At 42.6% G+C, this 22,178-nt stretch overlaps 1 protein-coding gene across 1 annotated transcript in view; it reads right to left on the bottom strand.

The window, feature by feature from the left end:
• The window catches only part of TTLL5 (tubulin tyrosine ligase like 5), a gene marked incomplete at its 5' end in the record, with an annotated part of 124,988 nt that overhangs the window by 14,299 nt on the left and 88,511 nt on the right, over window positions 1-22,178 (bottom strand). The window contains 2 exon segments of the mRNA XM_084287921.1: window positions 3,198-3,418; window positions 12,086-12,263. Coding sequence (XP_084144047.1) covers window positions 3,198-3,418; window positions 12,086-12,263 — 399 coding nt within the window.

Here is a 22,178-nt window from a genome sequence, read left to right on the forward strand (position 1 = left end):
ACTGAAAAGACAAAACTGAATTGTCTGGCTGTTGCATTACTTTTTTCCTTTATGTTTTAACCAGAGAAGCATCAAAGTTACTAGACTCCTTTTAAATTAGTCAGTATTGTTCATTTTAGCATCTCGCTCTGTTTGTAGTCAAGCTTTCTACTACTACTTATTCTTTTCCTTCTCTTCTGGAAGCCATGTGTGCAGCTAGGAGAGAAATGATAACGCATGCAAAGAAGAGATAGGTCAAAGAGACAAAGTTGATTTTAGTTTGTCTTCATGGTCCAGTCTCTAGAGGGCTTCTACAAACAACTTGAAAAAGAAGGTCTTTATTAAGATGTTAAACAAAAGCCAGGCAGTGCAAGAGCAGACAGAGAAATAAGGTCTGGTTTACTGAAAAATATGAAAGAAAAAAAAAGAGAGAGAGACACGAGAGCTTTAACAGAACAGGATTAGTTTCAGTGAGCCTTGTGGAAATAATATATATCAGTGAGATCTTCTTTGAGGAAAGAGGTCAGGAAAACAGCCAACAGGAATTAGGGGGTGAAAGCTAGCAGCAGCAAATCAAAGATGACCTTACAGAGGAATGAAGCAGCCAAAAGCCAAAATTAGATTAGATGTTATGGAGAGGGATATTTGCTATGTTATAACCTAAGGATCCAGTAGTCCCACACTGGAAAAGTACAATTCTAGGTGCCACAATTGCAAGCATCCTCACTGAAGAAAACACAGTAAATTCAAGACAATTAAAAACTTGGCAGGTGGAACTACTATCTGAGGTTAACAAAACCTCAACAAGTCTAAACAACATTAGGAAACTCCAAGAAGCAGAAGTTATTCAAAAGACGGAAAGTATTTGCAAGGGAAAATGTTGAGGGTGGTTCAGGAAGGAGAAACAAGGTACAATAGGATGAAACAAAGGAAAAACTCAGATTGCACATCAGGAGAAACTTTCTAATAATAAGGTTATTTAGATTCTTAAAAGGTCTTATATAGCACATGATGGGGCTTCTGCCACTCGAGTTATTTGAAGGCAGGCTATACACAGTGTCTGAAAGTATTCTGCACAGAATAACCAGGGACTGTAAAGAACAGGCTGGAGCATGCAAGACATCTTTTTCATCTCTAATCTAGATTCAATTGAGGCAGAGGCTTGTCTTCATCAACTCTCATATGTAAATGCACCTCTGGTCTATTCCTGACAACAAAGGATGGGTTAAATTAGGCTGAGACACAGCAGTTTTTAAATTATTAGCTCTCAGTATGCTGGAAATATAGCTGGGCACTGCTGCTTTCCATGTAAGTGAAAAAATGTTACTGCAAGATCCCATGAATGGCAAGAATGGGTTCAGAGCCTCGTACTGGAGTCTGAAAGGCAACTTGGAAAGTATTTCCGGAGTGGCTCCTTGCAGCCTTCAATACTTGGATTAGTTTTCTAAAATTCTGAAGGAATCTTTTGCTTTTTTTCCCCCTTCTGTGCATTTTTGGTGCTGAACTTTTTCCGGTTTTCCCACACTCCTGCCTGTCACAGAGCAGAAACCACAAAAATGCAGCAAAGTAAAGTCTGTCCAAGGAGCTGCAATTCCATCTCACAAGGATAAACATTTCTTCTGCCAACAAGTGAGCACAGCACACCGGCATCTTCAAATACACATCCCTGCTGCCCAGCAGAGAAACCCACTGACACAGCCTGTCACCTGTACTAACATGAGCTATCCAACATAAAAGACATCAGATAGCAAACCCACCAGCATATACCTGCCAGACCTTACGCTCACTTCTGCATTTGCTGAGTTGACAAAGTCTACTGCCATTTTATTTTCCTTTTAGATAGTTTTGGGGGATCTGTTTAATGTGCTAGCTCTTAGAATAGCAAGAGTAGAAGCAGGAAATACACAAGCTTCCCCAGCACAGTTCTGTCCAAGTTCCTTAAATATGCCTTGCAGTTCCAGATTTGATCCCCACACACTGACAGTGCCCCAGCAGCTTCACAAGGTGTCTTTCATTCGTGATCTTTTACTAAGCCTCCCCTCTTTAAACCAGGAAGGAAACAAAGAACCAGGAAACCTCACAGGAACCTGTTAAAGTTTTACAACTCTTCTGGCCATACAGTATAAGGGAGGAAGTTACGACTGCAATTTTTACCCTTCAGCATTCAGGGATGAAATACATCTGAGGATATATGAGGAAAAACCTGATGAAGAATTTAAATGGCAGAACTTCTTTAGACAAAGAAGAGATAAACAGAGAGCTGAGGGAGTTAACAAGAAATGTAAAGAATAAGAAAAAAAGAAAACAGAAGCCTTGCTCACATTCTCTCATAATGCACAGAAGAAGAGACACAAAGAAATGGAAAGGAAGGAAACTTAAAATCAGTAAACAACATTTGAAGGTGAGTGTTGTATTTTGTTTTTAAAGATAACACATGAAAAACTCATCTTCTTTATAATGTCAAGTGCTATAACTAAAAGATTAGTAAAAATTAGAAGGGTAGACATTTTTACAGATAATGAAGAAAGCTATTATTACATTAGACACATAAACAATTTGAATGAAATAAAAACTTGTGCCTAAAGGCATGAGTCAATGTTCATGTGTTAAGTTTACAGGAAAGCTTGGCTAAAGGGCAAATTAGCTTGTTAAGGATATTGGTGGGTTCAGGGTGGTTTTTTTTTGGCAGCCTTTTCTGACCCACCAGACTCTGGCCTCCATCAAAGATTAAACATGAAGCGAGTGACTCAAGTGCCTAAACACAGCTGTCTAGTACCATACATGATACTTGCAAGATTTCTGAGACTTCTGCATGGGACTGGCAGATTCAGCAAGGTTTGCAGAAGACTTGTGCTTAACTGGAGCAGCAGCTACAGCCAGGTAGGATAGCCTTAGGCATCTAACATCGCACTATTAACCAGTGTTTAGGTAACTGAATCCCAGCCTGGACCACACACTTCTCTGATTCAATCTGGCAGTTACATCCCTATGTTTGTATGATGCTACAGTCCTGTTTACCTTACCATTGTAAAAGATGAAAATGCACGACAGTACACATTTACTTCAGCTCACACAGGTCGAGCTGTTCTGAGATTTATCTTGAACAAAACAGCCTGAAAGGCCTATGTCTGAATCACACGTAGACAGGTTCTTCACCCGTACTCCTGAGAGGAACCAGTGCCAACTCCCTGTTGTAGATGGGAAGAGATAAAACTTACTTGGAAATCCTCTGGGCTGCAGCCTTTCTGGCTACTGTCTGTCTGTGGTTTGCTGGAGGCTTTGGAACCAGCTGAGAAGGCGTACTCTGGGATGGCATCACTTTGTGCAAACTGGCTGCCTTCTGGAGACTAGAAGTGGCACTTGATGTCTTGCGGGCACCAGAGCCAGTTGGCATAGATATATGGCTGGTGCTGGATTGCGAGTAGTTGGCAAAGAGAGCCTGGTAAAAACAGAACAAAATAATAGTAATCGGTGATTGTCTCTCTGAATACTGCTGAGAGAGCTGATGGAAGTGGGTGATGTTATCTGTCTGGTGAAGGCAACCCCCAGGGCTCCAGGGACAGTCCCAAGCACAAAAAGAAGATATAAGGGATCAAGTCAGTGAAGTGGTTTTAAGAACTGAATTGTATACCCTTGGAAGCTGGAACTAGCTTCTAGGAGGCCTATTACTGCCATATAACAATACTATCCTGGAAGAAAAAAAACAAAAACAAAAAACAAGAGGTCATATCCCCAACCTAAGCATGCGGTGGGCTCAAAAACATAAAGTTTTTATTGCTTTGACTGACTCTTGCACTTACCCAGGTAAGCTATTCTTTGTGGGGGAGCTGGGATTGAGACAAAGTTCAAGGAAAAAAAAAATATGAGGAAGATGTTACAATGCCAGTTCTTCAGTCCAACCCTGCAGGTGCTTGGAATAACAGGAAGGCTCTAAGCTACCTTCTCTGTAAAAGGGGACTTGAGGTCAGCAGCTAGCAAAATGGAAATCCCCTAGTCATACCAGGGAACAGAAAATATTTCTATTCCTAAAGCAGGTGGGAGAGTAAGGATGTTGCAGATTTGATCCAGGGAACAAAAGAACCTGCATTGTGTGAGACACCAGAGACCGGGGCAGTGGACTGGCCCAGCAGGGAGCAGGCAATGGTTCCCTTGGGGAGCTCAGCAGACTGCTAGGCTCTTTTCACAAAGGAGCAACCTGCTGGGAGTTCTGCCTTGCCTTTCCTCGAAGTTTCTTAGTCAGTTTCCCAGGGCAAAGAGGCAATACCATAACCCTGTAATTTGGCAGCTAGAGGTCAGTGATAGGAGCTGAGGGGAACAGCTGAGCAACTGCCAGGCACCTTGGTGTGACCTTGGGAGCAGCGCACTTCACTGCAGTTGCCCTCAGTTTCTTCTCCGGTGAAAAACACAACAAAGCCACAGAGAGTGGGCTCCAGGCTCCAGAGAAAACCACAGTCTGAGGGCTGGCTGCGTCTCAGCACACAGACAGGAAAAGCCCCTCTCCCCCGCAATTCTCTGGCAAATGGCAGGGCAGTGGTGTGTGGGAAGGCGTTTCTGACAGGCAGAGCTCTAGGGAGAAAAGGAAGTGCGGGAGCCAAAACAGGCCTGTTTCCTAACCAGAGCTCACTGACAAGATCCCCTTGAGCTCCCAAGCTTTTCTTAACCTCTCCCTCCCCTGAAGCCCTACCTTGATGGCAGCTTTCAGGTTTTGAAATAAGTAGCTGGTGCAAAAGCAGAAGTCTGGAAAATAGCAGTCACACCCCACCTCTCCCCACAAAACAAACTAAAACGAAACTCGGTTCTGTTGCATCTTAGAGTCTCAAGCAGTACGGGGTTGGGATGGAGCCCCTCAAGTCACTGCACCCCTTTCTGCTCTTTCTTATTCAGGGGTGCCATTTCACTGTGTGCTGCTCGACATGATGCATATTTCCTGTAAGTTTGTTTTTTTTTCTTGTTATTAAAATCATTATGATCCTGGTGTCTGCAAAGCACACAGTCTTTACCCTTTCCATGTGTTAACATGCACAGGCAGGGAGGTCTGTGACTCTAAAGAAAGAATAAGAATGGATGCTCAAATAAAGCCTGATTAGCAAAAGCTGGGCTGATACCTGCCTACAGAAAGGTCACGGATGTTTATCTTGGGGTTAATGGACTTCCAAAACGGCCTTTGTCTCCATGCTGTGCTGAGATCCTGGCTGCCTTCCAGGCAAGGATGGAGAGAGTGGAAGCTGACACGGACCACGGCTTCTGGATTCAGCTACAAAGCACACTGCCCTGCTGGGAACTCCACGGGGACAGGACAGGAAACCAGGAGAAGCTACTGTGCAAACAAAAGGGGCAGCTGGGGAAAGCAAAGCCTGACCACACAAAGGAGAGGTTGGGAACAGATTCCAGAGATAACCAAAATGCGGGAGACACACCTCATCGCTCAGGATCCTGACTGCTCAGGACCTAGGGAGAGCAGAAACCTAGAGAAACCCTGACAGAGACATTTCTAAAGCAGGTAGCACCCTGCAACTGTTGGTGCTGCAAGTAAATAATCTGGACCCACACTTTCCAGGCTGGCAGATTTAATTTAATTCTGAGAAGACATTTGCTTCCCCCGCAAATTCTTCAGGCTACAAATCTGAAAGTCCTTAAACACTAGCAGATTTTTTCGCTAAAAATCACCTAAAGCATTAGTGAGCTAATTCTCTTGCATAATTCTCTGGGGAGATAGGACCATTCAGAAAAGGACAGCATTAACCCTGTTGTGCACACAAAGCATGTTAGGCACTGACCTAGTGATCTTCCCCAAGCCACAGACTGAAGCAATATGAACTGCTAGGTTGTGAGCTCAGAGAGGATCCTGAGTCCTGATCCCCAATTTGCCTCGTTATAACTCACCTCTCCTTACATCCACATCTACACTGCACTGCATAGATGAAGTTATCTGCACAAAAATAGTCATTTTTAATTAGAAAATCTCAACATGTACAGCTTATCAGTAATGACAATACACGTCTAAGGGTATTATTCGCCGGTAGCAACTGAGCTTGGGCTGCTCGTGAATAAAAGCAGGGAGGTACTGTGGTACTTTGAAGAAAAGCAGATATATTAATGATCTTTAAAAACAGAAGGAATGTTCCTGGCACTTACCATTCCTGTATCTAACACCCATCCCTAGCACAGTAACGGAACAAATGTTGCAAGCAAAAACATGCTCATTCTGTGACCAGAGGAGCTAATGAAGCTCATTTCCTGTGAATCTGTCTTGGGGCTGAATCTTACAGTATGTAATATAAAGCATGCCCCAAATTATGCTTCCCTTCATGGGTTTGAGGCATTTGTGTGTGGATTTCTGCTGTATAATTATGAGTGCCCCGATGCTGCAGCTTTGCCTTAATGGAAACAGTAGCTGAGTTGCCTTCCCAGATTCATAAGTCTTTATTTTCATGAATTTTGTATGAAATGTAGCTTTGAGATTTCTACACCATAGTTGTTCAGTTTAAATTGAATAAGCAAGACCGAAAGTGATGAGAGACTCAGCAGTGTGTGAGAACTGACAGATATACATGCACATGGACTGCACAAAGATCTGTGCAGCTAGGCAGCCAGTTCCAAATCTCTACTTCCAGAAAGGAAGATGTTGATATGGAATAAAAAATGACGAGGATTTAATTTAAAAAAAAAAAAATCCAAAAAACTTTTAGAAATTTTAGGAAACTGCATTTCCAATGACTTTGCAAAAATACAGGGATTCAAAAGGCTTTGATGAGCTTTGGATTTATACAAATTGTTTAGTGCAGGTTCCTTTGAATACATATTAATATGATCAGTTAAGTAAGTTTGGATGCAACAATCAGTTGAGTTGAAAATTCACAAAATTAAGATAATAGCACATTTTGACCCTGTTATTTAACTGCCACGGTGTTAAATTCCATTAAAAGGAGCATCTTGGGGTCATCAAAAAAGTAAAGGAAGGAGAGCAAAGTCATGGCATTCATAGAATGTCATGAAGCAAGTCTTCCTTGGTAAATTCTTCATAGAGGCATTAAAATATACTGAAATAAATTGACTTGGTGCTTTCTTCTTTGTCTCTCTTCTTGTATATGGTTTATCTTTTTAACCTGGGAGCTCTCTGAGGAAAGATTTGGGCCATATCATTGTATTGCAAAGACACTTAATACATCTGGGCGTTACCATAATTCTAATAATAGCGATGGGATTGGAAACATGGGGACAAAGTTTCAGCTGGTATAAATCAGCACAGTCTACTGCTTTCAGAACAGTTGTCCTGCTTTACTTAGTCTAAGTCTTTGACTCATCAGTATCACAAGATTCAAATAGGAAAATGGCAGTTAGCACATCTAGAGGGAAAACAGTCTGAGGGAGAAGGCTGCAAAACAAGAAAGAATGAGAGACTCAAGGGGAAGAGAGACTGCAAATCTGACAGCAGTCCAATATATAATAGTTCAGAAAACAGTTAATGATGTTTAAGGCTGCACTCAAAGAGGTCCTGTATCCTCAGGCCAGAATAATGTAGTTCTAGGAATACTAGGAATATTATTTTAAACATTCATTAATCCCAGTAAGGTTTAAATAAATGGCAGGAAATTTGGAGTCGCATATGTTGAAAGGAATAATGTTTGCTGAACTTCACAAAGTAAGGAATATTTCAGAGTACGTACCATGACCTTTCAAATATTCAAATGATTAAAAGAGGAGAATTATTTAAGATTTATTTAGCCCAATGTTTCGTAGTATAAAATCTACTTAAACTTCTGATTCAAAATGTGATCACAACTGACCACACAACTCATTAACAGGATTTATGACTTGCTTAACATGACCTTTTTTGATATAAGTAGGACTGATGGGGATCGTTCCACTATACGACTGAACTTCTCTTGTTTTAATTTAGCTTTTTTTCCCATGTGAAATGTTTGGCATACAACTCTAAACCCAGTAGATGCTAGGCTAAGCAGACAGAATATAGCCACACAGAGAAAGAGGAACCTCCCTAACAGCTAATGGCATCTTTCCAGTACAGGAAACAATTAGAGAATAAACAATGATGGTATATTAACTGCCTTGCCAACTGCAGCAGTGATACTAATATCTAGGTCATAACATGTCACATGGAGCCTCCTTTAAACATTAAAAAATACTGCTATAAACCTGTTTTTATTGTCTTTTGGTATGATTTTGTAATTCTTTTTCCTTGATTTTATTGATATCAGATTTAAGCTTCTTGTCTCCACTTTCAAACTCTGTCCCTTTTTATTTTTTTTTTTCCCCTCAGGCTTTGTATTGTCTCTGTTCCTGGTCCCTATCACTGCAGAGCTTTATCCATTTGTTTTCTCGATTCTCATTCAGTCTGGTGCTTCTCTTTTTGTCCAGGGAACAAAATACCTATTCTGGCACTGAAGATTTATTTCCACCCTACTGCATGGTATGAACTAACTTTCATATACAATGAGTGGAAATTATCGGTTATTATCCTTTTATCCACCTCCATAGTACGTGCTGCCCTGCAAATCGTGAAATGCTTGGAGGAGAAATCATCATTCTTAAGTGTCTGGAAAGCACTCATCCAAGAGTGGGCGCTACCACAAAGAAATATGCAATAAGCCCTCATGATCAGATACATCCACTGCATGGCAGCGGGGAGTATTCCTATTACACAAATACTTGGCTACAACTCTTTTGCTTCCCAACACATCTAGCTCATCTCCAACATATCGAACTGGTTAACATACAGGCAAAAGCATCTGGCTGTGTTATTAATCATAGTGCTTCTGTTATTTGTTCACATGCTATCCATATACATACAACCAGTTCATTTGTCACAGACAGAAGGAAAGATGTGCAGCTAATCGTGTTGTATGGTCATGCCACACTCACAGTGTAGCTTGAGGTATCTGAATAAATACACTTCAGCTACTGACGAATGGCTAGTCTGCCTTCCAACAAGAACTTGAACAATGAGATGAAACGCATGGTTTGGAGACGTCCTGCATGCATTTCCCAAAGCAGAGAGATCATGACACCCTCTCAAGTAACAAACCCTCTCCTTTTTGTGATATATTTGTTCTGTTGATGGAAATAGGCTTTCACAACTGCAAAGCGTTTCATGGAGGGGATCAGTGTGAATCTGAGAAACTGACCACACAGGGTGGAGGTCATTTTCTAAGGATCATCCAGTAACTGCCTGACAGCAGCCAAGACCAAAACAATGGCCTCCCACACTCCAGAGCAGTGTTCTGGCCAAGTAGCCTTTAATTCTAATTAAGATCATTAAGAAAAGATCCAGGATCCACTAAAAAAGGGTGAATCCAAACTTGTGGATCCCACAGAGCTGACTTCTATGGTTTTCTGTTCATGAAATGGACAAGGTTGAGTCCTTGTTTTCCTCTTTATCATTCTTTCCCCTCACCACCAGTCTCTGACTGTGGCAGTCTCCCCAAATTGTTCTGCTAGATCCCCCTCCCTTCCATCACTTGCAGTGCTTTAAATATTTGGAGAAGCAATTTCCAAATGGATGTAGAATTTTTCCAAATCTTGTCCAATGTATTTTCTTAGATCAAAGTAACTAACAACTGTTAATTGTGTCCAGACCAGTCTGTCAGTGATGTGACTGAAAAATGTAGTCCTTAGTACCCTGCTGAAGGTTTCCCATAAAACATTCAATTTTTTCTAAACTCTGAATTCTCCCAGTTGCATGCATCTTGCAGAAGACCGGTATGCTTTTCCCATTTCCAGCATCAATGTAAAGCTGTTGGGGAAGAGTGAGTGGCAAAAAACATGATACCATATCAGAAAAAGGCCTTTATGGATGGCAATCTACAGCAGATGAGAAAGAGAGGGAATGTATGAGAAAAGAAAGACAGCAAAGAAGGAGATTTAAGGAGAAGCACTGAATTTGAGGTTCTTACGCTATGCAGAGCTCAGAATGAGAGACTTGCCTCTGGCTTCTCCTGTGTCCATAGTTTTCACTCTGATTAAGGAAACTAGAAACACTTTCCATACTTTCCTGGCATGATTTTCCTACAAGGGAGGTCAATGCCACTGACACAAGGATGCTTTATCATGGAAGTGAAGATAAGACAACAAAAACAGAAGGCAAGTTCCTGGAAAGGTCAAGTCAAAGGACTGAAGTCTGAGAAGGAAAAGGTCAATAACAACAAACTTGAGAGGGAGATGGGGATAAACAGATGAAGATGAGGGTAACGCAATCACTGGGAGTGGCATCAGAGCATCCATGCAACTGTGACTGGAAGGGGAGGTAGGGCTGGCTCCAAAAGAGACGGTCATGTTATTAAGATGTAGTTTACACTCCAGAAAGTCTGAAAGCCCCCATGTTCAGCAAATCCCTTTCTTCATTAATGGCAACTTCAGAGCAGCCTGAGCCCTGCGGTAAAGTAATAGCCTCAATACTGCAACTCTGAACTGCTTGGCTCAGAGAGAGGAGGGAGGGAAAGCTGTGAGGGGGATCTTGTGGGGGTGAGTGGAGGTTTAACAAAGAATCACTTTAACAGAAACTCCTGAGTAATGGCTCTACCCCAGGCCAAGAATAACATCAGCTCAATGTCAGCAATTAGAAGAAGGCTCAGCCAGGCCCCATGGCCAGCTCCAGCCTCCTCACAGGCACAAGCCAGCTTATAGTCCTTTCCTGAGCAGCCACTGCTGCCCACCCAGAGCCCTTTGGATGCAGATGAAAGGAAGACCTCCTGCTCCTGCTGAGGGGGGCTGCAAGTAGACTGTAGGTGGGGGAATTCAGGGACAGAAACCACATGGCTAAGTGAGGACCCTGAGAGAAGGAGCGTGAGGGGCAAAGGCAGAAGGGCCTCTTCTTCAAGACACTTTCAGAAAAGGATGGGGGCAATTTGCTTATAAGCTGTTCTCAAGGACTCTGACTCGTGACTCATCCACTTCATAGAAGGGAGAGTGGGTGTTCACATGTTAGCTCTGTTCATGGTCTTGCTGAAGTCCAGTTCTGCCAGACTGTCCAGCAAATAGTTCCAACCTATTTGAGAGCAGTCTCTTTTGAGTGGAGGCTTGTTCACGCAAACACTTCTCTTTAGCAAGAAAGCCTTTTGGCCACCACTCAGAAGAAAAAACATACCTCCTTCTCAATAATAACAAAGAAGAGAAAAGAGTGCATCAGTGAGCTCATTGTGACTTCAGAAGGTTCGCCAGGCAGGATGGAAATGGTGTTCCAGACACAGTGGTCTACCCTTGGCATCTAGAAATTGCTCAGAGCATCAATAATACAAAGCCATTTTCATATTTTCTCTGGCTCTTGGACATTCAGCCCATCTTTTCTCCTTACAGTTGTGACAAAGGAGTCATATGGCTGTCAGTGCAAAGCAGTGAAAGGAAATCTTAAGTGTAGTTATAACAAAATGTGTAGGAGGCTTTGAGAAGATTTTCAGGGTTGCAGAAAAACTTGCACCCTGCATCAGGGTCAGTGGCCATGTCTCCTGCGCACTGAAAGCTCTTAAAAGAAATTAACATATTTCTCCGAAAGAACGATGAAGATTCTCCAAAATATTTATGTAAGTCCATTAACATGCTATTTTTTGGTAACTGTATCTTATGAGAAGACATCCAGTAGGAGAGGAATTTAGTCAAGATGAACCCTTGATGGGGTCTGTTTGCCACAGAGTGCACAGTTGCCAACACAATTTCAAAACCCCACGTTTGGAAACATAACATTGAAATATAACAGTGACCCAGCCTGAAGCACTACCCAAGAGGAACGCAAGTCGAAGCAGAACCGTGTCACCCAGTGACGAGTGACAGAGCCATGGAGACTACGGACAGTTCTAAAGCTGTCTGAGGCACTGGAAGAGAATGCCTTGAACTGGTGCAGAAAAGCAAGCAGCACCATGCCACTAGCCAAATGAAGGAGGATGTCAATGTGGTATTAGAGGCCAAAGGGAACTGCAGATAATATAATTTTAATGCTCAGTGACTTTAATAATAGTTCTATTGTTGTAACACGCTGGAAGAGCTACTTCCATCACAAATGCTGTGCCACATGCACTGTTTTGGGTTGGTTCTGCACATGTAGGACTCAAGTCAGTACTGCTATTATGTCAGAGGCAGGATTTTTCTGAGTTACCTGGTGCCGGGCTTGGCTTTGCTCCAACAGCTGTCGTGACTGAAGTTTCTGCTGCTGAAGTTGCTGTACAGCAAAATGCAGCTGATAGTTGGGGTGTGTCAGTGGACTCCGTGTCACAGGGGTGCAGCCACTGTTCTCCATCTCTCCTTCCCAGGCAAACCGATCACTCTCTGGAGCCCTGAGGAAAGACAAGACATCACTCTTTCACCACTCTGCTTTTAAGGACTCCTGCTTACAAGGCACCATTGCTTCCTAAGACCCCCTTAATATTTAGCCAGCTACGAATTTGTTTTAAGTTGCTCTGACAAGCACAACACCTGATACAGGTTATCATGTGCTAACTGCCACCTTGCTGAGGGGTGTTTTGAATTCCAGGCCAGAACTGCATTACCAGCTGTAACACCATGCTTGAGGGGAACAAAGAAAGACAAAAGAGAAGAGAAATTCAAACCTGGAGCATGTCATTGTCTGTGGCTGATTAGCACTGAAAAGAGGCAGCATCTCAACAGAAAAAGAGCTGAAGATTCCCATCACTAACGAGATAAGTATTTATTTGGATTTGTAGAGATTTTGTTAATACACCAGAATAAGGCTTACACCAAGCACACACATGCTGCACTGAGGGGGGAATAAAAGAGAGGCATGTAAAATAATATCCACAGAAGGGATAAAGGACTGGGAGGATGAGGTTGCAACTAGGGCATATTTTGACTCCACACAGTTACAATCCACAAGACCTGAGGGGACTCATAGGTTCATTTCTTTCATCATTTCAGTCATGTAAGCCTTTCCCAGAGGAGAAAAGGCCTCCTGCAAAGAGGTAGGAGTTCTTACAACCCAGGCTTACGTGGTGGAAGTTCAGCTGTGGCCTGCAACATGATAAGTACCGCCAGGAACTCACTGCCTTGCTTTGAAGTTCGTAAGCTGCGGCAAGAAGGCAGCACCAGCACACTTATACATAGGGCCCAGGGGCTTTGCAGAGAACAGGTGGCAGACTGACAGGGCCACAAGGTGTCCTGAAGAGGCTATGATGGCCCAGCGACCCACACACCCTCTGCTCACAAGACAGGATGCCATATGGCCTACTGAATCCTGACACTCTGGCTAATAAAACCTTCAAGCCTCAGTGCTCAAGCTTCCCAAGTTTCTGCTGATCTCTGTCATGTTTCTCTCAGCCACTCTTTCCAAACATTTCCTTTTGTTTCCCAGAGCAGACTCCCATTGTATTTCCTGTGTATGTCATAACTATCTGGGATGTAAAAGACACCAAGTGTTTCGTGCCATGATTCAGAGTGTAGGTTATGGTTTTGACAAGAGAGTCAACAGCAACCTCCTTACTTCATGATACCATCAAAGCTTAGAACCTAGATTCTCCGAATGTGTCTCAGCTTCCCTTGTAATCTTCATTATCACACCAACCCCTTAAAAAGCTCTTCAAACACCACCAGAAATAACTGCCAGCACTACGTCCTCTCCCTCAAAAATAATCTAAAGTGTGCCTTTCAAAATAAATTGACGACAAGGACTCCAATTAGTAAAGGGTTCCTCTCCATGCTCATCTCCTCAACAACGGAGCATTAAGACAACCTTGAGGAAAAGACATTAAGCCACCAGTATTTCCACATGCTTTTCCTCTTACGGGCCGTTGGATATAAGTAACCTTCTCTAGACTTCTCTGTTCATGGGATCCCACCTTTGCTTCTTCACTGCTTTGCTTCCGTTGCAGCCCAGTGCAATGCTGGATGAACTACTCTTGCACTCTGCCATCTTTTGTCACACCTCCTCAAGATTCTCAGTCTTTGAGTTATTTTCTTCTCACCAGCTCTTGGAGAACTGCACTATTGCTGGCGGTACTCAGGCCTTAAAACCGAAGTTGTAGAGGTCTGAATCTGGCTCTGAGGTTCACTCCCTTGGGAGAGTTTCTCCCCTCTTCTGAACCTGCCTTTCCCCTTCTGCCCTCCTTATGGAGCAGGGATCACCTCCTCTTATTGCTTTATACCATAACAGTTCTCTAAGGTCAATTGATGTCTGAAAATACTATTAAAAAACTAAAATACATACACTTAATAAATATCTCAGTTTTTCAGCATTCCTCAGTTTCCCCTCCTATAAAGACTGATTTTTTTTCTCTTTCTTTCCTTCTAAGACTCTCTCAGGTGTTCCTTTTACTCTTAATTCTGTGAAAGAATCTCAGATACTTCCTCCTTTCTCTCTCCATCCTCAAACAAGATGAGCACTGGGTAACCTCTGCAGTGGTTACATTCAGGCCATGTGTATTCTTTTAACCTCCCCTAGGACAGTAATGGGGTCGTGGTTCTCTGCTACTGTGCTTTCATCTGCAATTGTTCAGCTATGGATCCATGTGTGCTGCTGGCCTTCCAGCACTGTCCCCTGCTGGGCACAGGATGCCACAAAAAGCACAGCTTAAAAGAAGAACATGACAAGGCACAAGGAATCTCTGAAATACTCACCAGCTGTCTCCTCTCCGATCCCAGCAGCTCACCACATGGGTTATCAGCAGGTTGGACTCAACTCCCACCCCAAGGGGAATATCTGGTCCTTCCATGGCACGGATACTGATTCCATCACCCACCCACCCACATATTACAGCTCCCTGGACTTCTCCCTTGTATGAAGCAGCTGCAGTCTCTGTTACCTTCCAGTAAAGTTAGGGTACACTCACAGCTGAAAAGCACAAAGGACTGTGCTGAGGTGCCCTTTGGAAGATAGCTGGCAGTTACTGCAGGCCAGGCCTGGAAACAAACATCAACTACAACAGGTACAAAGACGAAAAGCATTCAGGAGCTTCATTAAAGTCACTGTAGTGCTCAGTAAACAGTCTGATTAATTACTCATCAGCACTACTGAGAGATCATGACCTTCAATACCTCTGTTTTGAGCTAAACAATGTTCATTTGTCAATTTGCCTTGAGTCTTTTTCACACCACCAATTCCTCACTTGAGAAAAATTTGATAAGGTCACTCAAAATGTTCCTGAAGAAAGTAAGCCAACATGGGATAAAGGGGATCCCTCTCATGGATCTAATAACTAGTTAAAGCATGTGAAACAAGAGCTAGAATGAAAGGACAGTTTCCACTAGGGTCCCATAAGAATCTGTGCTATGGTCTCTCCTGTTCAAAACACTTACCAATGGTTTCAGAATATGGAAATAAATAAATAAATGGAAGTCTGCTGCTGGAAAAGTGAGAGTCACTGAGAACTGTGAAAAAACATCACATTACTAGATGATCAGACATCAAATCACTAGATGACATTCAACTTCACTACAAAGTTGTGCAGCCAGAGAAATGCAATCCTAGCTTTACACAGTAAGGGAATTTGAACCAGTTACTTCATGAAAAGACCTTATAACTATTGTAGCTTTTTCTTTGAAAACATCAGTAAAATACACTCAAAAAGGAAATGCAATTTGGGCTTATGTTGTAGCAATCTCTTGATACTGAGGATAATTCTTCCCCATGTTTCTCCTCCCATCTCAGAAAACATACAGTAGGACTGGAAAAACTACAGAGAAATGATGATGTAAAGATGATCAAAGGTATGGAACAACTTATGCATTGAGGAATGACTAAATAAATAAGGACTCTTCAGCATGGAAAAAAAGACAACTGAAAGGAAGTATGAAAAATACCTTTAAAATCATGAGCTTCAGGGAGGAGAATGGGAAACAATTACTCCTTACACTACAAAACATAGGGAAAAACAAATGAAGACATCAGGTGGGCAGGTTAAAACAAATGAAAGGAGCTACTTTTTCTCAGCACATAATAAAACTGTGGATGCCTTCTTACTACAGGAAGCTAAGGATGCCAAAAATGTACAGGGGTTCAAAAATGAATAGACAAACTAATGGAAGCAAGAGCCACTAATGCTATTTCTACACAAAGATACCAACTCCTAGCCAGAAAACCACTGAGTCCCACAGAGTACTGGGGAATTACCATCATGAATGTCATCTACTGCTCTTCCCTCGGGATCTGCCATAGGGCACTGTCTGAACAGGGTACTGAACCACAGTACTCCTGCTCTGAGGCAATGCAACCAGTTTTGTTTATGCTTCAGGGGTCTGAAACTAAACCTGTCTCAGGTCTCAATCAGAAGTTAAAGAATTCAGTCAAGGTACACGATTCATTCTAGAAATCGGTATCTGTTCCAATGTCTCTCATATCTACCTCCAACTCAGAACCTGCAATGCATAAATTCAATCCTTTGATCCAAAAGAATGCTTGGGAAGCTAAAGATTGAGGCAAGATGAAATGAAGGAGAAAAAATTGATGTAAATGAAAACTACACTGAAGGTGGACCTGCTGATAGCCAAACTGGCTTTGTGCCGCAGATGTGGTATACGGTGACTGCAGTCTGTAGTACTGAGGGCCGCTGACAGAATGGCAAAACTTCAGTATCATTTCCTTGATCCTTATTTCTTTTGTTTTGATATACCAAGCTAGGGATTAACTGTTAGAGGAAGACAAACAATGCAGACTGATGAACCAGTTTTTAAAAATGCACTGAGATTGCTGCCTGGATCTAACATTTGTTCACTTACATGGATTCTGAAATGCTTTTGTTTAGTTTCTAACCAGTTTTAATACTTTTTTTTCTAACTAATACATGATTTATAGACTACAATATTTTTTTAGGATAGAATATTGCCCAGGTAAGCTTAGTTTAAACTACCTAAGAGAACACTCTTGAAACTATGCCTCCAAATCTTTAGGAAGAATTAAATTAAAAAAAAATAATAACACAAAACAAATCCCCCAAAACCACCTAACCTTTTTGTGCAGTGTAGACAGGCTCATATGCAACTGCCTGCAGTTCCAATACTTCTATTCCACGCAATGCAGCACAAAAGCACTTACTTTTTCCTAGATATGCTACTGAAAACAGTTGCTTGCCTGAACAGATTTCATTCTCATGGCCTGCAAAATCCTCCTTTATTGAACATAATTGTTAGATACCAGGGGTTTTCCTTCTTTATAGATGGAATTCAATATAAATTCATTGTACTAAACTTCAAACATCTTTAACGTAAGCATTAAATACCTGACAACAGAAAGCTTGCGTATTTGCAAGTCTTCAGATCCCTTTCATATATAGGTAGTTCATCAGCAGTTTTGGAAAGTCCCCATATAGGATATTACATCTGAAGGACAAGCTTCCCTTGGTACAGAAGAACTGGGCTTATGGTCTGAGACTCAATGTGCTGCTACCAGCGACGTGCTCCAGCCCTCAGTCTATTTGCCATGCTCACAGGAATGCCTCCATGGTGCGGATCCTCAGGCTCTGCCTGTCAGATGATTTATCAAAGCATGATAGCACCTTTGTGCCCTTCCTGAAGTCAGCTTCTCTGCCGAGGGAAATCTGCAACAGACTCAGCACAGTAATGAAGGCTGGAAAAATGCTGTAGAGAACCTCACAGCTTAATAGATCCTAAAGAGTTTGCATGGCAAAGAGACTCTAAAAATGCCCCAGCTGATGGAAAAGCTTTTTCACAACTCACACCTTTTTAGGCAAAGTTAAAAATGACCAGAAGAAAACTCACACCCCCAGTGGAAACGAGGCTTCATTAGAGCTGGTACACACAGGCCTTCTTGCTTTCAGTTAGGGATTATTGCTTGAACATTAATGATTCCCTGAATATGGATTTGCTCACATGTACAGATGACAGATATAGGCATAGATGCACACACACGCAAATGGGAAACAGAAATTCCTGCCTCTGCCACCAGAAGAGATTGGGTTTCATTCTGTCAGCCAGGCTGGTTGTGAGCAATCTTCTCACAGCTTGCTCAGGATTATTTATGGGTTGCTTAGTTTAGAGACCTGGCCAGGATTCAGACCTTCACTATGTACAGGAAATCTCAGCCTCGGCATTATGGCCCATCCTTTGTAAGCAAGATTTTGTCCTTCCAGCAGCTCTTAGGGCTACTCAGTATTTTTGGCAAGAAAGCCACTGTGTTCCTTTCTTTGAACTGCAGTTTTCATAAAGCCTGGGCCAGAATTCTCTCTTCCTCTTCACTGACAGCACAAGACCTTTCTGCTGCAAACTTTCTGCCTCACAAAAGGCACAGGTTTGCTTTCCAGAGCAATTTCAACAGAACTCCATGCTAGTATGAGCACAGCTCAGCCTAAAAGTGCTAGAACACCACGGACCAACCTTCAGGTTCACTGCTTCCAAATTCCCTTTCCTGCTTTGTTTCTCTACAAGGACTCTTTCCCGATTCATTACCCCCTTCGATGTACGCTACCCTTTCACAAACAACTACCTACACCTCAAATACTAAATGTTAATGCATTTCTTCTCTAAGGAAGAGATGAGGCGATCAGCTCTTACAAAAAAAGGAGGATGCTGGCTTCTGTCCCCACTTCAAATGGATTTAAAGGGAATACCAAGGATTGAAGCTGTAGTCAAGACCTCAGAATGCCATTTTCTGAGAATCCTGTAGTTACTATCTGACATGCAGCAAGACCCTACTGAAAGAATGACTTCATTTACTTTAATTTCTGTTTCAGCTGAAGCCTTCTTCCCATGGCACAGCTGGGCACTTGTTTGATAGCGACTCCTGTGTGGCAGGCAACAATACCAATTCATGCAGTATGCTGGTGTTCCCCATATATCACTTACTAAGCAGGAACTTTTGAAACATTTGAAAAGTGCCTACATCCTACTGAAAGGCAATGCAAACTATGCTCAAATTACTTGTGAAAATGGCGCTTCAGCGGTCCTGAAAAAAATCCTTTATGTTTAACCCTGCTTAGTTTGTAAGAATTGATAGGATCGCAGCAGGAATCAGTAGAGCGGGAGGTCTGGCAAACAGAGAAAAAAATGATCCTCCTTTTAGACGAGGAAACAAGCTGACAATGATCTTTTACATCCTTTCCTCTAAAGGCTGGAGCTAAGGAATAGCAAGGGCCCTTGCTGGCAATAAGTGAACTCAGTGCATTTATAAATCAGTGCTCCCACCTTGCCAAGGAATGCAAGACAATCTCAGGCAGTAGTTTCTTACCCACAGGGCATTCAGGTGGTATGACACGTCCAGGAAGCTTCCAGTACAAAGCTCTGGTGGGCACCAGCTGCTAGAAAGTAGTTGGAATAATAACTAATGACTCTGTCTAGCGTGGCAGCTCCCAGCATCCTGCTGACTTATGTTCAGGCACTCAGAAAAACACAGAACATTTTCTTTGGCACACTAAAAGCTTCTTCCATCCCTAACAATAGGCCCTAGATTGGGGCTGGCTATGGAGCAATGATAAACATAGTGGGACAAAGCCCAGGACGCTGGGGGCCTGGCTGGGGTGCAGGACTGTCGGGCCTCTCACAGCGCCGCTTGCCTCAAGGCCTTTCTTTGTCTCTTCTCCCTCTTTCCCTCCCCTAAGCTTCAAAAGCAATAAATTACAAATTTAAAAACAGAGCAACAAGCCTTTCAGAGTGGCTTGCTCCTGTCCTTTGCTGTTATCAGGAGTGTCGATGAAAGTATCTTTGGTATGGTTTGGTCAGCAACAGCCTGTGTTTTAGCATGGTCTGTAGGTGTGACTGCTGGAACGTGCCAGCCCTAAAACACAGAGGGTAAAGAAAGTTAGCTTTCCAAAAATCTATGGGGGAACAAAGCATTTTTGATATTCCTAAATGAGCTCTGCCTGGGGCTTTGGAGGCCTCCTGAAGGCCAGGGAGGTGTCCAGACCTCTCCCTGGCAGAGGTACCTCCAGCCGAGGAAGGGGCAGGAAGCAGCTGGCCCATATAAAAGGAGGGTGCCATCACGTGGCCTGCAATCTGCTTTCAGGCTCTGCAAGAGAAGCCAAGGAAAAACTTTCAAAGTTAATGTGCAGCCTGTGAAGGCTGCATTGGTACAGTAAACGTGTGGAACAGCATTTTGGGTTCAAATCCAGTTCAAAGTGACAAATACAATCTCCCACAGTGAAGGTGTTGCAGAGATGCAGAAGAGTTTCTGTCCCAGACCATCAATCAAGCGTTTGCTTCTTTAGTGATGAGGCACAGATGCAGGCAACTTGTAATAGGTTCAGCCTTAGCTCTTTGGCTCCCTGCTTTCTTAGCAATCCAGCCTGCCTCTACCTACACAGCAGGTAGGAGAGGCACCAGGACATCTGCTGTCCCATGGCACAAAGACACAAGGCCTGTGTGAAAAGCTGGTTTAGGGAAAGAACTGTGGATTTAATACAATTCCCAGATCTAGATCCATTCACAGGTTAACTGTAATAGCTACCAGAGGCACAATTCAAACATCCCAGAACATTTTAATGTGCCTAATTATTAGCAAATGTCAGGAGTCCCCCTCTGCTATTCCCACAATTCCTCCTTTCCACTGAGAGACTTGATGTTGTCACAAGAATTTTATTCAAAAACAAAGATGTGAGCAACAGCATCCAACTCATCTCCTTGTGGTGCAAGATTAGCACATGTTCCAGTAGCTGGAGGAGTTCCTGTGTCGCACCCTCAGCTGCACACCATCGGAGGCAGGTACACATTCAAAGTCCAGAATTTTTCCTGAGATTCCCCATTAAACTTAGATTTTCATTGTTTTACTGTAAAACCTTCTCCTTACTTTGGGTCTAAACCTTCCCTCCTAGCCTGATGCCTCCTTTGAGCTTAGCCAGCCTTGGCAACCTTAACTCCATCTTCTTCCTTAACTCAGACCCTTCAGACCTTTGATCGTACATTGCTTTTCTCTGCACTTTCCCCACTTTATCACTATTTGGGGCTAGGAGGGTGCTCAAACCTGAACACATTATTCCAGGTGTGCACACACAACAGCTATAGAGGGAAAGCCCATTACCTTCCTGCTTCTTTATTTTATTCTGTAAGTACTATCCAAGTTACTGAGCTTTCTTCTTTTCTGGAATATGCTGATATATAATATAATATGCTTTATTTCCTGCTCCCCAGCTTCTGTAAACTATTCCTGCTTTTTCCTTGCCTTTGAGTAACCTGAGTTTTTGGAGCAAAACGAGGTTCTTATAACAAGTACAAGGTACTGCCTGCTAAATTCTTCTGCAGATCAGGAATTAAGTGCACTTTAGGGTCCTGGATCTCTGTGTACAGGCAAGGCCATGAGGGTAGCAGGTTTGAAATCAGATGCATCCAACAGCTTTGTGGCAGCCTAGCAGAAGAAGAACAGGCTGTGATTATGGAACACCAGCAAACCTCTGCAGGTGAGCCCTAATCTACTTCAACTATTCCAAGATTTAGCTGGCATTATCAACCTGTTATTTAGAGGAGCATTAAACTTGCCAGTCTTAGTAAATGAAATGAAACATTTTACCCTTCTGTAGAGCTGTTTTTTTTTCTGCTGGGCCCCTGGCAGTGTTTCTGGCTCCAGTCTCTCTGATCTGGGGAATATGTGGCAGGTAAAAAACAGCTTGTTTTTCTTCTCTTTACACATGGCAGCTTTGAAATTCACAAGTAGAAAGACTAAATCAAGAAGAAAACCAGCAGCCAGCTGGCTGTAAAGTTCAATGCCTCCATGCTGTTGCGGTTCAGCAAGCCACTGGAGAAGCAATGAAGGCAACAGAGTGCATCTCCTCTGTGTGACCTAGTTTAACAAGATCACGTAGCCTCAGTTAGTACAAACACTGGGGTGAACCATATTGAGGGGAAGGTGCTGGCCTCATGATCCCTGCACATACTTTCATACCTGCAAATGCAAGCAAGGCCCGCAAAAATGTTTTAATAACAAGATAAACTAACACAGAAGCCTGGTATCATCCTGCTCTTGTAAGGGGAATCTTGGTGAAGATTATTTACTTAAATTTCTGACATGAATTTCTGATATGAAATTCAGATAGAGCAGATAAACTCTGAGTGAATTCACCTCGCTACTGTCTTGCTCTGCTTAGACTACAATACATAATTCAGAATTGGAGAAAGGGCTATGTTAGTACTCATTACTTACTTAAATTACTTAAATTTTCTCATTTGTCCTAGTCCATGGAGTTTCTGGGGTGAATACACAAACACACACACCACACAGTTCAACGCACCACAAACTCAAATGCAATGCTGTGCCACTTACAAAGATGGGAAAGGTATTCCTTGCTTCAGACGTTCCACTG

The sequence above is a fragment of the Netta rufina genome (genome assembly GCF_964035555.1).
Source record: "Netta rufina genome assembly, chromosome: 5".
Lineage (NCBI taxonomy): Eukaryota > Metazoa > Chordata > Aves > Anseriformes > Anatidae > Netta > Netta rufina.